Source organism: Leguminivora glycinivorella, chromosome 18 (assembly GCF_023078275.1).
Source record: "Leguminivora glycinivorella isolate SPB_JAAS2020 chromosome 18, LegGlyc_1.1, whole genome shotgun sequence".
NCBI classification, from domain to species: Eukaryota; Metazoa; Arthropoda; class Insecta; order Lepidoptera; family Tortricidae; genus Leguminivora; species Leguminivora glycinivorella.
In genome coordinates this window covers 7,690,304-7,705,168 of record NC_062988.1, presented here as the reverse complement: position 1 = coordinate 7,705,168, position 14,865 = coordinate 7,690,304, and the positions used below count along the sequence as shown (strand labels likewise).

At 39.3% G+C, this 14,865-nt stretch overlaps 2 protein-coding genes across 3 annotated transcripts; both read left to right on the top strand.

The window, feature by feature from the left end:
• Window positions 1-915: 915 nt before the first annotated feature.
• On the top strand, window positions 916-4,075 carry LOC125235936 (chitotriosidase-1-like). 2 transcript variants are annotated; one of them, XM_048142578.1, is made up of 7 exons: window positions 916-1,073; window positions 1,209-1,391; window positions 1,826-1,926; window positions 2,075-2,206; window positions 2,852-2,979; window positions 3,216-3,336; window positions 3,713-4,075. In XM_048142578.1, the coding sequence occupies exons 1-7, from the start codon at window positions 998-1,000 to the stop codon at window positions 4,058-4,060; spliced, it is 1,089 nt and encodes a 362-aa protein (XP_047998535.1). In that variant the 5' UTR covers window positions 916-997; the 3' UTR covers window positions 4,061-4,075. The 2 variants fall into 2 exon arrangements, with proteins under 2 accessions (XP_047998535.1, XP_047998536.1); XM_048142579.1 differs by having other exon boundaries at window positions 922-1,067.
• Window positions 4,076-4,265: 190 nt separating this feature from the next.
• LOC125236113 (putative chitinase 1) lies at window positions 4,266-5,628 on the top strand. Its single transcript, XM_048142809.1, has 3 exons — window positions 4,266-4,315; window positions 4,491-4,614; window positions 5,437-5,628. The coding sequence occupies exons 1-3, from the start codon at window positions 4,266-4,268 to the stop codon at window positions 5,566-5,568; spliced, it is 306 nt and encodes a 101-aa protein (XP_047998766.1). The 3' UTR covers window positions 5,569-5,628.
• Window positions 5,629-14,865: the final 9,237 nt, after the last annotated feature.

Below are 14,865 nucleotides of genomic sequence, written 5' to 3'. Positions count from 1 at the left end.
TTAATTAATAAGATATTCAATCATAGAGCATTAGATATATTAGACCGATAGCTAGATCGAGCCGGCTGATATCCGCTGATAATAATTAAGTAGGTAACTGATGTCATCGATTAGACACCTAGGCAACTTGACGAAACGCATGTAAGTAAATATAAATTAACGGCGCTATTCCAGATAATTCAGATCAGACAGATCAAACAAATCAAATCAAACAAGGATCAAACAAATTCAAATTGAACAAGGATCTATTTTCAAAATCATGTACCTAATCGTGCCTATGTTGAAGTGAAGCGCCTTTCAGTATTTTGAAAACAAAAGCTGTTACTACATAGGTTTGTACTTTTAGATAGTTTTAAGAATCTTGGTCTCTCTGATAATATCTGGTCGAGATGGTTACCTACTCGTTGTTTCATTATGCAGTATGCCGATGATTACAGTGAAATTATCAGTTGCGAATTGATTTTATTTATTAAAATAAGTGACAGTGTCTTTAAGGTTCCGTACCATAAAAGGAATGATGTTCCATGTAGATTTCTATGACTTAAACTTTGAACGAACAGCGAATACGATAGACTGATACATAGGAAGTTGCTGACAAAAGAAATATAACATCATGTATAGGTGAGTATCGGCATTCGCATGTTCTTAAGTATATTCAGGTGTACATACCGTCCATAATTCTAGAAGTTTAAACAGATTCCACATACAATACAATTATAAGAGAGACAATACATTTAAATTAGGAGTAAAATAAATACCACACTTCATATTCATATAGTCTTATTATACTCAGTTATTTGCATTTTAATGCTTAATTACCGATCAAGATAACACATGTCCAAACACGAAAAACAATAGGTTACAGGAGTATATAAAGCTGTAGTTATTCAACTGAACCACAATTGATATCTCGATTTCGGTAGAGATAAGATATAAGTTATTATAAAAAGCATTTGGATATCCAAATTGGTAGCTTTTGCTCTGTTCACCCTTGAGAATGAAGCTTTTACTAGTTTGCGCTCTGCTGTGCGTCGGCGGTAGCTTCGCTGCATCCGTGAAAGCAAGCTGCAAGTGTAAGTAGTTATAAGAGTTCCTATTGAAATTTTCAAATATTCCGGTGACGAGAAACCTTTAAACTATTTTGACACTCCTACCGAAAAGGTTCAAGGGTCACAAAAAAAAAATCTAAATGAAATAAATATTTGCAGCGAGCGGCGTAGTGACCTGCTACTACGGAACATGGGCTAACGGGAGGTCCGGAAAAGGCCGTTTCGGCGTGAGCGACCTGCCCACTCATCTCTGCACGCACATCGTCTATTCCTTCCTCACGCTTGACGGAACCTCCGGAGGCATTGTTGCTCCTAAAGAAAGCACTGTTGAAGGGAAAGGAAGTAAGTGAAGTTATATTTATTCCTATATACTTTGAATTATTGATATTGTGTGTACAGTCGAATTAGTCGAAAACATGTACGCAAAATTTTGACTGTATTTTAAGTAAAATTCTTAATAATTATGGATCGCATGCTTATTGAACAATAACTTAAAAATGATTTAATCGTTTGAAATCACAAATAAAATATCAAGAGAAAAAAATATTAACATTTAAATTCAACTTTCTGGAATTAATGGACGATCATAAAAACAAATGCGAGAAGGTTAACTGAAAGAGATCTCTGACCACTTTGACAAGTACGCCTTTGCACTAATCACGTGTTATGTTTTATATTACCTTTTGTCCATTTTTTTACTATCTAATAATAATATACAGAAACATATGTATACAAATTACTTATGTGAATTATTCTGTAACAAAAACGTTTTGCAGATTCCGTGTCTGACCTCATTGCGCTAAAGAAGAAGAATCCCGAATTGAAAATCTTGGCTGCTATTGGTGGCTGGAATGAAGCTTCAACAAACTTTTCGGCGGTAAGAAAACTTGTATTTGAAAAATCATAATTTCTATACTTTTTACGGCACCTCACAAAGATTGCATTCTTAGCGTCCGTACCTCATAGTAAGTGGAAACCCTTCTCCAGAAAATAGGCTTGACTGTATGTTTTTTGTATGTCTGCAGGTTGTCAACGACAAAACTAAGAGGGCACTTTTTGTCAAGAACTTGTACAACTACGTTGACACCAATGGCTTCGATGGTTTGGATTTGGACTGGGAGTACCCTTCACAGAGAGAAGGAGTAGCCAGTGACAAAGTACGTACCAACATTTGCCATATTTTATTTTTGTTTATCTTTTCCCTACAAATATGTGTTTAACGATGAAGCAATGACTTGTAGTTTCTGCCTCCGTTATATCTTCAAAGTCTTTTTCCCCTCACTAGCTCGGAAACACGTGTTTTGTCCTTTAATACCAGCGGGTAAAAACGCATTTTATCCACTAGTGGGTAAAGTAGTTTGACCTTGAATAAAGTCAAATTAACTGCTTTAAACTTGATAAAAGTAGGTGAATCTAGTAATAAAGATGATTTACCACCTGTGGAACTACTGGAAGCAGTGATAAACGCATTTTTTGCGTTGTATAGTTTCCTCGCTATAGTGAGGGGAAAAGTTTTGTGTTACACTCGGGTGCAAATGTATTTTACTTCTCGTGTGTTAAAAAACTCGCAAGTTCAGGATTCTATTTTCGAACCACTCGCTTCGCTCGTGGTTCAACTATAGAATCCTTTCACTTGCTCGTTTTTCAATTCCACACTCGGCGTTAAAATACGACTTTGCCCCCTTGTATAACAAATAACTATTGAAATACTTAAATTTTTTTTGTCATACTTAATAAATATTAGACATATCCCAATAAAACATAGTTTATTAAAGACTGTTTCAATCATTTTCTTCTTTCAGAAAAAATTTGTCACTCTCGTCAAAGAGTTGAAGAAAGCTTTCGCTAAGAAATCTTACCTATTGACCGCTGCTTGTGCCGTTACCCAGTCGAACATCGATTTGTCCTACGATGTCCCCGCACTTTCTAAGTAAGTGTTGAAAAAACTACTTTTGCTTATTCTCTAGTCTCGTGGTTAAGGTGTTAGCTACGTATAAGCTTCGATTTTCGGCTCTGTCACCGTTAGACTGCATGGTCACTTTTTAGATCACAGATATAGTGTGACTTAGGTTCCCAAAAAGTACTTTTTTATCGTTTTGGGACTATTCCTTGACTGGCAAATTTGTGTTTAACTACGAGTATACTTAACATAGTACTAATTTCTAGACACCTGGACTACATCCACCTGATGCTGTACGACTTCCACGGCTCTTGGGAAACGACGACCGGAGTGAACGCACCTCTATACGCACAGGAAACTGACGCTGCTACCTTAAATTTGAATGTTGTAAGTGAAGCAACAACCTAATTTGCATATTTTGCTTTACTTACACACTTTAGAGTTTGTTTCTTCTAGATATTTGGTGACGGTTAGGTATATTTCATTATACTTCTTCTTAGTCGTTTCAATCTTGGTAGAACTCGGCCGTGGTCATCATCGGATGATATCTATTTTGAAGACATCCCGCCGGTCCTAGCTGGTTTTATTACACAGTATTTTAATGATGCTAGACCAAAGCTGCATCCCTTCTTAATTAATTCTTTAAGCGACCCTGCCATCGACATTTTCTCACCATTTAGGATAGAAAGCATCATGGTGTTTCGTACGTCCCATTCAGCAACATTTTGTCCCATGACTAAAATATGTTTATGATTTGTCTTAGAACAACTCCGTCCACACCTGGATCAACAACGGCGCCTCTCCATCCAAGTTGGTGCTGGGTCTCGGAGCGTACGGAAAGACCTTCACCCTGACCAGTCTGGACAACACTTCCACAGGAGCACCCGTCACTGGAGCAGGAGTAGGTGGCCCTTATGTCGGTGAATCTGGAACTTACAGCTACTTGGAGGTGAGTACCAAGATTACTAATATATACTTATATAGTCCCTCCTCATCGGTTTCGATGACGGCGACCTCAGCAGATTATGAATTATTTTGTCTGTTATGGGCTCTTTTGTGGCTGGCCAGGCCAAACTTGGCCTTAAATACTCTTTTGCAGGCGTTACAATAGAGTTGGCCAGACGTATTGTAAGTATAAACGTAGGAGGGCTTTGGTCTCTATTTGTGTTGTAGGCGTTTGGTGACATCTCAGATGATAGGTATCCAGCTTTTTTATATCGAATTTGTAAAGGCACCACGTCTCTAAGCCATACAAAACCAGGACTACTAGCTTAGGGGCGTAATACAAGCGATAAAGCGGGAAAAAGTTACTACTGATGAAAAATGTTCTAATTTCCAAAATTGCATCCGTTACATTTGCAAATATGTGTGTACTTTATCCATTTTCAATTTTATTGATTCCTTTGATTTCTATGAATAGCTTTGGGATGAAACCAGACAATTATTAGAATCTCTGATGATATAAAAACTCACCATAATTGACTAATGACTATTTGTTAATTCTTCATAATTGACTAATGACTATTTGTTAATTCTTCTAGATCTGCGAACCAAAAGGATAATCCTTCTGCATGGAGCATCACCGAGGTGGAGGGCAACTACGTGTATGCCAACAAGGACCTCTTCTGGGTCGGCTACGACAACCCCAACACTATCAAGGCTAAGGTAAGTGCATCGACTTTTTAATTTAAGAAGAGATTTATCATCCCAAAAAGTTTTCATACAAACGAAGTCCTTAATTTACTCCCTGAAATATCTTTACACAATTTGATCTCATACATACATACATACATACATACAATCACGCCTGTTTCCCAGAGGGGTAGGCAGAGATCACGGATTTCCATTTACTACGATCCTGACAAACCACTTTCGCTTCACACACTTTCATAACGTTTCTCATACACGCTCGTCGGTTTCGAGTACTTCTGACCCGGGTGGCTAGCCGAATGGCACAATCGCTCACGAAACGCTCACGAAACGAAGCGCTAGTAGATATCTATCTCTATCGCGCTTGCGTATTGGCGCGACAGAGCCAGCGGCGTATCGCTTTCGTTTGGCGTCGGAGAAATGCCATTCGGCTACGGGGCCTGGCCTTTTTGCAATATTTCCCCGATTTGATCAAGAAAAATTCGCCTAGGTCTTCCACTACCAACTGACCCTTCCACTCCTTCTTCATATACTTTCTTTGTTAACGTCTCATCCATCCTCTCTACATGCCCAAACCACCTTAACATACCCATCTCAATCTTTGTCACCACATCTACATCCACTCCACACTTCTCATAATCAACTGTAATTTAAATATTGGTATTTCAGTTGTATGTTGTTACCCTTATTACTTCAGCAGAGTCCCAGTCCTTAAATTCCACACTTTTTTAAATCAATTTGATGCATAAATATTTCGTTTTACTATAATTACAAGCTAATTTGACATTGGACAATCTGTATGTTTCAGAATAATACATTTATTCGTTTGTTTTGCAGGCACAATACGCCAAAAACACTGGTCTGGCAGGCATCATGTACTGGGCCATAGACTTGGACGACTTCAGCGGCACTTGCGGAGACAAGTTCCCACTCGTTTCTGCCGGCATTGCTGGATACAACTCTGCTTAATTTAAACAATAGTTTTACTATAAAATTTCAGTACTAAATAAAATATTTTATTGTAATAATTATATTTGTTTTATGTTTTGCCCTTCCCCACTTTCAGGTTTGTTCCTTAACTAGCCGCGAAGTATGGCGTTTCAGGAGCGGCTAGGACAAGAGGTTCTTAATTGAATTTCATTCAAATCTTGCAGTTCTAGGCCGGCAAAGTCCTCATTTTTAATTTCCAGTCACAGATATCTGTGATATAACATCTAGGGATTTAGCCATTCGAAAAAAAAAGTTTCTTTACAGACGTGGCGACTACAACAGGTACAGGGTCTAAGCAATATTTTAATTTTGATACGTTTTGATTTATTGATATGTAAGACACATCAGAAATGTAGATGTCGCTAGTGACATGGTCACACGTGACAATTGCAATGGTCAAATCGCAGTCATTGACGGATGATAATCTGACGGAATTGGTAACCCAACGGACTGGCAATACAAGGATGTGGGTTCAAGTTTCACGTTGGTCAAAGTTAATCACAGTCACTGCATTTAAAAGTTTTTTTTTTTTTTTTTTTTAATAATAACTTTATTTATTTAACACAAAATCATATAAACTAGTAAGAACTAAAATAATAACATGAAAACTAAAATTAAACCTATAAATAAAACTAAATAACAAACTAAAACTTACCTACCAAAATACCCCAGTTATAACGAGAAAACCCCTTCCAATAGGTCGGCCTGCGGCATGAACCCCATGACGCTGCCGGCGTTTCCTCTTTGTATCTCCAGTGAGATGTGTTGATAGAGGTACGCGCCAGCCCTGGGGTCCCCTGTGGTGTCAACCAGCCGTGCCGACAGTGCCAGTGTCCCCTATTATATAGAAAGAAAGAAATAAAGAAAGAAAAAGCATTTATTAGCACAAAATACATATCAATAACTATCTAAAAGTAAAACCAAACAAACCAAAAAATTATAAGTTGCGCTAAATGGTCCTTACTCAGCTAGGTGTCACGGTATGCGCCATATGGCACACTCCGCAACGCTGGTTTTCTGTAAGGCCTAGAAGATGGACTAGGTGGCACTAAGTAAATGGACTATGTACAATTTAGACGACACTAAGAAACTAAATAACATAAAAGTCTTAGAATGTTTGTGTGTAATGTAATGTATGTACATGTAAATGTGTGTGAGTGTGCACGGTTGCCTAAGTGTTGCTTTTCTGCTTAGCCAGTATGAATTTGCGAAGATGAATTTTGAATGTAGACACAGTTTTAGAATTAAGGACTGTATCGTTAATTATAGGGACACAACAAACCTCGTCTAAATGTTGACATGTGCATAATTTTGTATTATTATGGTCCGAGAGTATGATCTGAAGGTATTGTTAAGTACTATTTGATATAAGAAGGTCTGATATTTTTTTTATTTTAGGGACTTTATGGTACTTTCATTAAGGTCTAGCAAATACATTTCGGACAACCCCTAATCTGGCTTAATTTGAGAATATCTCAAAGACTTTTTGTACGATTTCGACAAACAAAGGTTAATATGCTGCCAAAATATATTTTTTAAGAGTCCTCTTTATGGTTGTTCAATTGGGTACTTGCAGAATAAATGCGGTGAATTTATATAATTTTAAAAAACGCATTTTTGAGCAACGTTCCGGTTTGCCGTAAATTTTTGATACAAGCAGGATGAGAGAAATAGATAAAAAAAATTAGGCATAGGCCAATGTCTAATAGACATTCATGGTGTTTGAACAGTGCCTAAACCAGATCGATATAAACAGTGTATGATAGTTAAATTCGACATCAAAGTCGGAGTTAGCGTAAGCACCATGCCACATTCTCTAAATGGCCGCCATACACAGATCATGAACTTTATTTTTTTTAAATAACAGTGGCTAGACTATGTCTAGATATTCTGCTTTGTGGATCATGTGTCGTTGAGGTTCGCACTGTACAATTTTTTTTCGCAATTGTGTCGTCTTGTACGCACTTTGTGAATTTTCTAGTAGCATTTGTCCGAAATCGTAATTGGTACTCGGGAGGATTAAGTCAATGCTGTCTAAACCACATGCTTTACGTCGAGTTTCTAGGACAAAATGCGTACCTTATTATGTGCCTTATTAAGCCCATGTCTTGTTATAAGAATAAAATATAATCTAAATATATAAAAGAAGAAGCTGACTGACTGACTGACTGACTGACTGACTGACTGACATATCAACGCACAGCCGAAACCGCTGGTCCTAGAGATTTCAAATTTGGCACGTAGGTTCCTTATATAGTGTAGAGGAGCACTAAGAAAGGATTTTCCAAAATTCACCTCCTAAGGGGGTCAAATGGGGGTTCAAAGTTTGTATGGGGAAACAAGATTAGTTTGACTATTTTATTCGAAACTTCACAGGAAGATTCCTTACGACATATGACTGAATACGTGTTTCAGGTTTTTTGAAAATTTAACCCCTAAAAGGGTGAAAAGGGGGTGATAAAGTCAAAAAATCAATATGGGTATCGTTTTTATGGTTTGTCGGGTCGCTGATCACGATAAATACAACGTTTTTGAAATCTAACGAGGCGGAAGTGAAATACCTTCTTCCCTGTTGTAGTGCAATGGGGTTTAAATATCAAAAAATATATAAAAGAAGAAACTGACTGACTGACTAACTGACATATCAACACACAGCCGAAACCGCTGGTCCTAGAGATTCCAAATTTGGCACATAGGTTCCTTATATAGCGTAGAGGAGCACTAAGAAAGGATTTTTCAAAATTCTCCTCTTAGGAAATAGGGGGTTCAAAGTTTGTATGGGGAAACTAGATTAGTTTGACTATTTTATTCGAAACTTCACAGGAGGATTCCTAAAGACATGACTAAATACATGTTTCAGGTTTTTTGAAAATTTGACCCCTAAAGGGGTGCAAAGGGGGTACAGTCAAAAACACAATATGGGTATCGTTTTTATGGTTTATCGGGTCGCTGATCACGATAAATACAACGATTATAAAATCTAATGAGGTGGAAAAGAAATTTTCTCCCCTGTTGTTGTGCAATGGGGTTAAAATATCCAAAATAGCCATAAGTATAGGTTTAGTTTTTAACTTCTGAATTTGTTTTTTATCATGCAGAAACGTCTGCGAGCGATATTACATAATTTTAAATTGAAGGAAAAATGGAAAAATTCACATTTCCGGCAGGACTCGAACCTGCGACCTCTGGCCTTGCCGGGGCCATCGCGCTTCCAACTGCGCCACGGAGGCAGGTTCGAGTCCTGCCGGAGGTGTGAATTTTTCCATTTTTCCTTCAATTTAAAATTAACTTTACTTCTGGTTCAAGAGATTTCAAATTAACACGGAAGTTCCTTAGAGGAGCACTAAGAAAGGATTTTTCAAAGTTCACCTCCTAGCATGATAATTTGACAGGGGCAAGGACAGGGAAAGGGACAGGGACAGGGACATGGACAGGGACAGGGACAGGGACAGGGACAGGGACAGGGACAGGGACAGGGACAGGGGGACAGGGACAGGGACAGGGACAGGGACAGGGACAGGGACAGGGACAGGGACAGGGACAGGGACAGGGACAGGGACAGGGACAGGGACAGGGACAGGGACAGGGACAGGGACAGGGGGAACGGGATAGGGTCAGGGTTAGGGATAGGGATAGGGACAGGGACAAGGACAGGGGGACAGGGACAGGGGGACAGGGACAGGGACAGGGACAGGGACAGGGACAGGGACAGGGACAGGGACAGGGACAGGGACAGGGACAGGGACAGGGACAGGGACAGGGACAGGGACAGGGACAGGGACAGGACAGGGACAGGGACAGGGACAGGGACAGGGACAGGGACAGGGACAGGGACAGGGACAGGGACAGGGACAGGGACAGGGACAGGGACAGGGACAGGGACAGGGACAGGGACAGGGACAGGGACAGGGACAGGGACAGGGACAGGACAGGGACAGGGACAGGGACAGGGACAGGGACAGGGACAGGGACAGGGACAGGGACAGGGACAGGGACAGGGACAGGGACAGGGACAGGGACAGGGACAGGGACAGGGACAGGGACAGGGACAGGGACAGGGACAGGGACAGGGACAGGGACAGGGACAGGGACAGGGACAGGGACAGGGACAGGGACAGGGACAGGGACAGGGACAGGGACAGGGACAGGGACAGGGACAGGGACAGGGACAGGGACAGGGACAGGGACAGGGACAGGGACAGGGACAGGGACAGGGGGACAGGGACAGGGACAGGGACAGGGACAGGGACAGGGACAGGGACAGGGACAGGGACAGGGACAGGGACAGGGACAGGGACAGGGATAGGGATAGGGGGATAGGGGAGGGACGGGAACAGGGACGGGACGGGGACGGGGACAAGGATAGAGATAGGGACGGGGATAAGAATAGGGATTGGGGTCGGAATAATCGGTCGGCAATCGATATCTAGGCAGTGTAAAATGCAGGTGGCTCAGTGGGAAGGGATTAAGTAGGCATCGGCGAGTATCCTGCATCCGTAATAACTATTACATTCAATGTGCTGTAAGAAGATCGTTGTTTGCTTGCCTTTTATATGTTTACGTTTGCAATAAGTATAAGAAAAATGGAAAAAATTGTAAGCGATAATGCAAGGAAGTACTTTTTACCCTACCGACCATAGCGTCGAGATACTGGCTATGTGGGTTGTATGAAGTTTCCCCAGTATAAATATTTATATAGGTAAAATACATACATATTCATACCTACTACCTACGCTGTGGTCGCTGTGTAACAATTCTACAATCATTGCAAGAATTTCTTTTAAAACAATAGTAATATTTGTAAGGTACAGTCAGCCAAAAAAGTGTTCTTATTGAAACGTTTACAAAAAATAAGATTTTCATTTGGATCCGTAGGTTTCTTCGAAGAGTCGAAAAGTGGTAAACCACTTTCTTGGCTGACCGTACAGCAAATAGATCAGTTACAATGCCCCCCCAGTCGAGAATTGCCCCGCTTTACCTTAATCGAAATAATCGCGGACAGATGTACCTACAAAGAAACCTACGGATCCAAATGAAAATCTTATTTTTTGTAAACGTTTCAATAAGAATACTTTTATTACGCGGGCGAAGCCGCGGGTAAAAGCTAGTAGCAAATAAATACGGCTACTCAAAGTTGTCCCCATATTTAACGATACAGTCCTTACGTACTGGTGGTGGCAAATCATTCCAACACTTTGTGGCAGCGAAACGGAAGCTGCCACGGAAGGCAATCGTGCGGTGTGGAGGGACTGTGAGTCGTGTGGCGTGTCTTATGACGCGAAGGGAGAAGTTAAGTTTTTGATATAGGTATGAGGGTTCTTTATTATTTAAGACTCCAAAAAGCAAAGTCGCAAAGTGCAGATGTCTACGTGAGTTCATGTTAAGGAGATTGTGCTGGTTTAAGAACGGCGAAACATGTGCTCGTCGTGGGACAGGAAAACAAAACCGTGCACATGCATTTTGTACTCGCTGCAGGGCTTTCTTTGTTTTAGCTAGTAAACGTTCGCCAAACACTACATCAGCATAATTTAGCTTAGATAGGATAAGAGCATCACATAACTTGATGCGCATATCAACAGATAAGCACTCACGAATCCTGTATAGCACTTTTAGCCGATAGAAACAATTACGGATCGTTTCAGAGATATGTTTTTCAAATCTTAAACATTCATCAAATATAAGACCCAGGTTTCTGGTTTCAACAACTCTTTCCAGGCGAGCACCTTTTATTAAAATTACAGGGTCAAGAGCTGCAACTGTATCAACGTTTTTCCTTGTGCCTAGCAACATAAATTTTGATTTAGGTGGGTTTAACAGTAGATTGTTTTGTTCACACCAATTATTTATGCTATTTAAGTCATCGGTTAGGTTACCAATAGCTGCACTGGTATCATTCACCTTAAAAGATACATACAACTGTATATCGTCCGCATATATGTGGTAGTTGCAATGTTTTATATGATCGGCGACATCCGCACTATACAGGTTAAACAGGATGGGTCCTAATATCGAGCCCTGAGGAACACCCCGTGTGACTGGCAAAGTTCTAAACACCATTTCTGTACCGTCATAATTACAAATTTTTACATACTGTTTACGACCGCTAAGGTAACTGTGAAACCACTTTAGAGACAAATTGTCAAACCCATAGAAAGCCATTTTAGACAGGAGGAGTGAGGTATCTATTGTATCGAATGCGCGGGAAAAATCAAGCAAAACAAGTAGTGTACCCTTACCGGCATCCTATGCAGCCAAAACATTATCAACAACATCTAGGAGAGCGGTTGCAGTACTGCGGGACTTCCTAAAGCCGGACTGGTGTTTTGGTAATATTTTGTTTGCTTCGAGGTAGTCGGTCACTTGCATGGAAACTACCCTTTCCAGTACCTTCGATACGACAGGAAGTATGCTTATGGGACGAAGATCTTTGAAGTCATTAGGATTTTGGGTTTTGGGAATTGGTTTAACAACCGCTACTTTCCACTGCTCGGGGAATGTACCACTTTCCAATGAGTTATTGACTATGGTTGTGATTGCTGCTAAGGATTCCGGCAGAGTGAGCGTAATCATGACTATATTGAGGCCATCATCACCTTGTGCGTTTGTTTTAATTGATTTAATTATATTAAATATCAATGTTTCACTCATGGGCTTTAAACTAAAAACATGCGCGTCGAATCTGTGGAACTCATGGAATGTTAGATGGGATAGGCTAGCATCGTTGTTACACGGGAGGTTCAGAAAGTGCTTGTTGATTTTTTCCGGGTTACATAAATGAGAAGGCAAGTACACGTCATTTCTTTTAAAGTTTATTTCATATCGAGTTGGTGCAAATCATTTTCAACTCTAAATAGATATAGTTAAAAATTGTAGTAGCAATGCAATACTGTCGTGCATTTTCATTCCAATTTTGAAGATAACTAAATCCGAGAGTATTGCAGGACTTTGAGCGCATTTCTTAATCAATTAAAGATGCAAATGTGAATTCTTGAGTGCATTTTATGGTCCGTAGCCAAGAGTACAGTGAGGCTACCCCTCTTCTGCGTTGGTGCGATACAGCTATAGTTTCATATCAATGGCCAGCCCTGGGGTCCCCTGTGGTGTCGACCAGCCGTGCCGACAGTGACCCCATGAATGTTTTCATATTCAGTTAATTTTACAATTTTTATTTGCAGATCTCTGAAATAAATACCTATAAATGCAACAGTAGTTAAATTCCAGATACCTACCTCAATATATAACCAACAATCATTTGATATAATTATTGAATCATATAACAACAAATAATATAATATCAAATTTCAATAAATAATATTTTGATAGTTTGTTATTTGTATCTAATAGGTACTAATACTTCTACATTAACATGCATCAACTTAAAAACTAGATCTAACCTAATAATACACACACAGATACAAAAACCTAACCTACCAAGCTTCCCATAACGCTTGCCGCATTACCGCGTTGAACCGCGATGGATGATAACCTTTGCATCAGGAAGGTCCCAGAGCGAGGATCCAAACCCCTCTCCCTCAAGCGTCACCTCCCCGAAAAACACTTTGGCCTCCGCACACCAGCAACCGGTAGTCTCCACTGCAAGCGGGATAAACAAATAGTTCGCAAGGACCGCGTACTTCTCCCGCTTGCGAGCTGCAGCTAACTCAGCCGCCGCCCCTGCCAATCTCGCGGTACCTACTATCAAATTGTATACCTAATTCTTATTTAATATAATTATCATTTTTTCAAATAACATTTATTATAACATACTTTGAGTATAATGCTTATTTCCGATACTAAATAAATTGTATAACAAATTCTTTCTAAAGCACAGTTAGAATAAAAAAAAATTACAATAGATAGAGACAGAAACGTAGATTAGGTTAGAACTGTGACCCCTACACACAACCCGTTGCTACCAGAAAAATAAGTTAGGTTATGTTAGAACTGTGACCCTTAAACATATGTACTGCTATCAGAAAAGTAGGTTAGATTGGGTTAGAACTGTGATCCCTTCAAAAAAGAATAAAATTAATTCATGAAATATTTTATACTGTTTGCTAATTATATTATACTAGTCGTATATCAATAGATAGTTATACCATATAACGGTTATTATAAATAAGTGTTATACGAAATAATGATTATACAAAATAAAAGTAGATATTTTGTTGTTATACCAAATGTTGTTATATCAAATGTTACCACACCAAACAAAGTTATAACAATCATTACACAGCCGATCAGATAGGTGTCCTATCTCTTTCAGGTGGTATTGCCACGTGCCAAACCAGCAAGGAAAATTTTATTTCGTGATAGGCCGGTACAAAAAATCTATTTAGACCATTACATAAGTTAATTAATAAGATATTCAATCATAGAGCATTAGATATATTAGACCGATAGCTAGATCGAGCCGGCTGATATCCGCTGATAATAATTAAGTAGGTAACTGATGTCATCGATTAGACACCTAGGCAACTTGACGAAACGCATGTAAGTAAATATGAATTAACGGCGCTATTCCAGATAATTCAGATCAGACAGATCAAACAAATCAAATCAAACAAGGATCAAACAAATTCAAATTGAACAAGGATCTATTTTCAAAATCATGTACCTAATCGTGCCTATGTTGAAGTGAAGCGCCTTTCAGTATTTTGAAAACAAAAGCTGTTACTACATAGGTTTGTACTTTTAGATAGTTTTAAGAATCTTGGTCTCTCTGATAATATCTGGTCGAGATGGTTACCTACTCGTTGTTTCATTATGCAGTATGCCGATGATTACAGTGAAATTATCAGTTGCGAATTGATTTTATTTATTAAAATAAGTGACAGTGTCTTTAAGGTTCCGTACCATAAAAGGAATGATGTTCCATGTAGATTTCTATGACTTAAACTTTGAACGAACAGCGAATACGATAGACTGATACATAGGAAGTTGCTGACAAAAGAAATATAACATCATGTATAGGTGAGTATCGGCATTCGCATGTTCTTAAGTATATTCAGGTGTACATACCGTCCATAATTCTAGAAGTTTAAACAGATTCCACATACAATACAATTATAAGAGAGACAATACATTTAAATTAGGAGTAAAATAAATACCACACTTCATATTCATATAGTCTTATTATACTCAGTTATTTGCATTTTAATGCTTAATTACCGATCAAGATAACACATGTCCAAACACGAAAAACAATAGGTTACAGGAGTATATAAAGCTGTAGTTATTCAACTGAACCACAATTGATATCTCGATTTCGGTAGA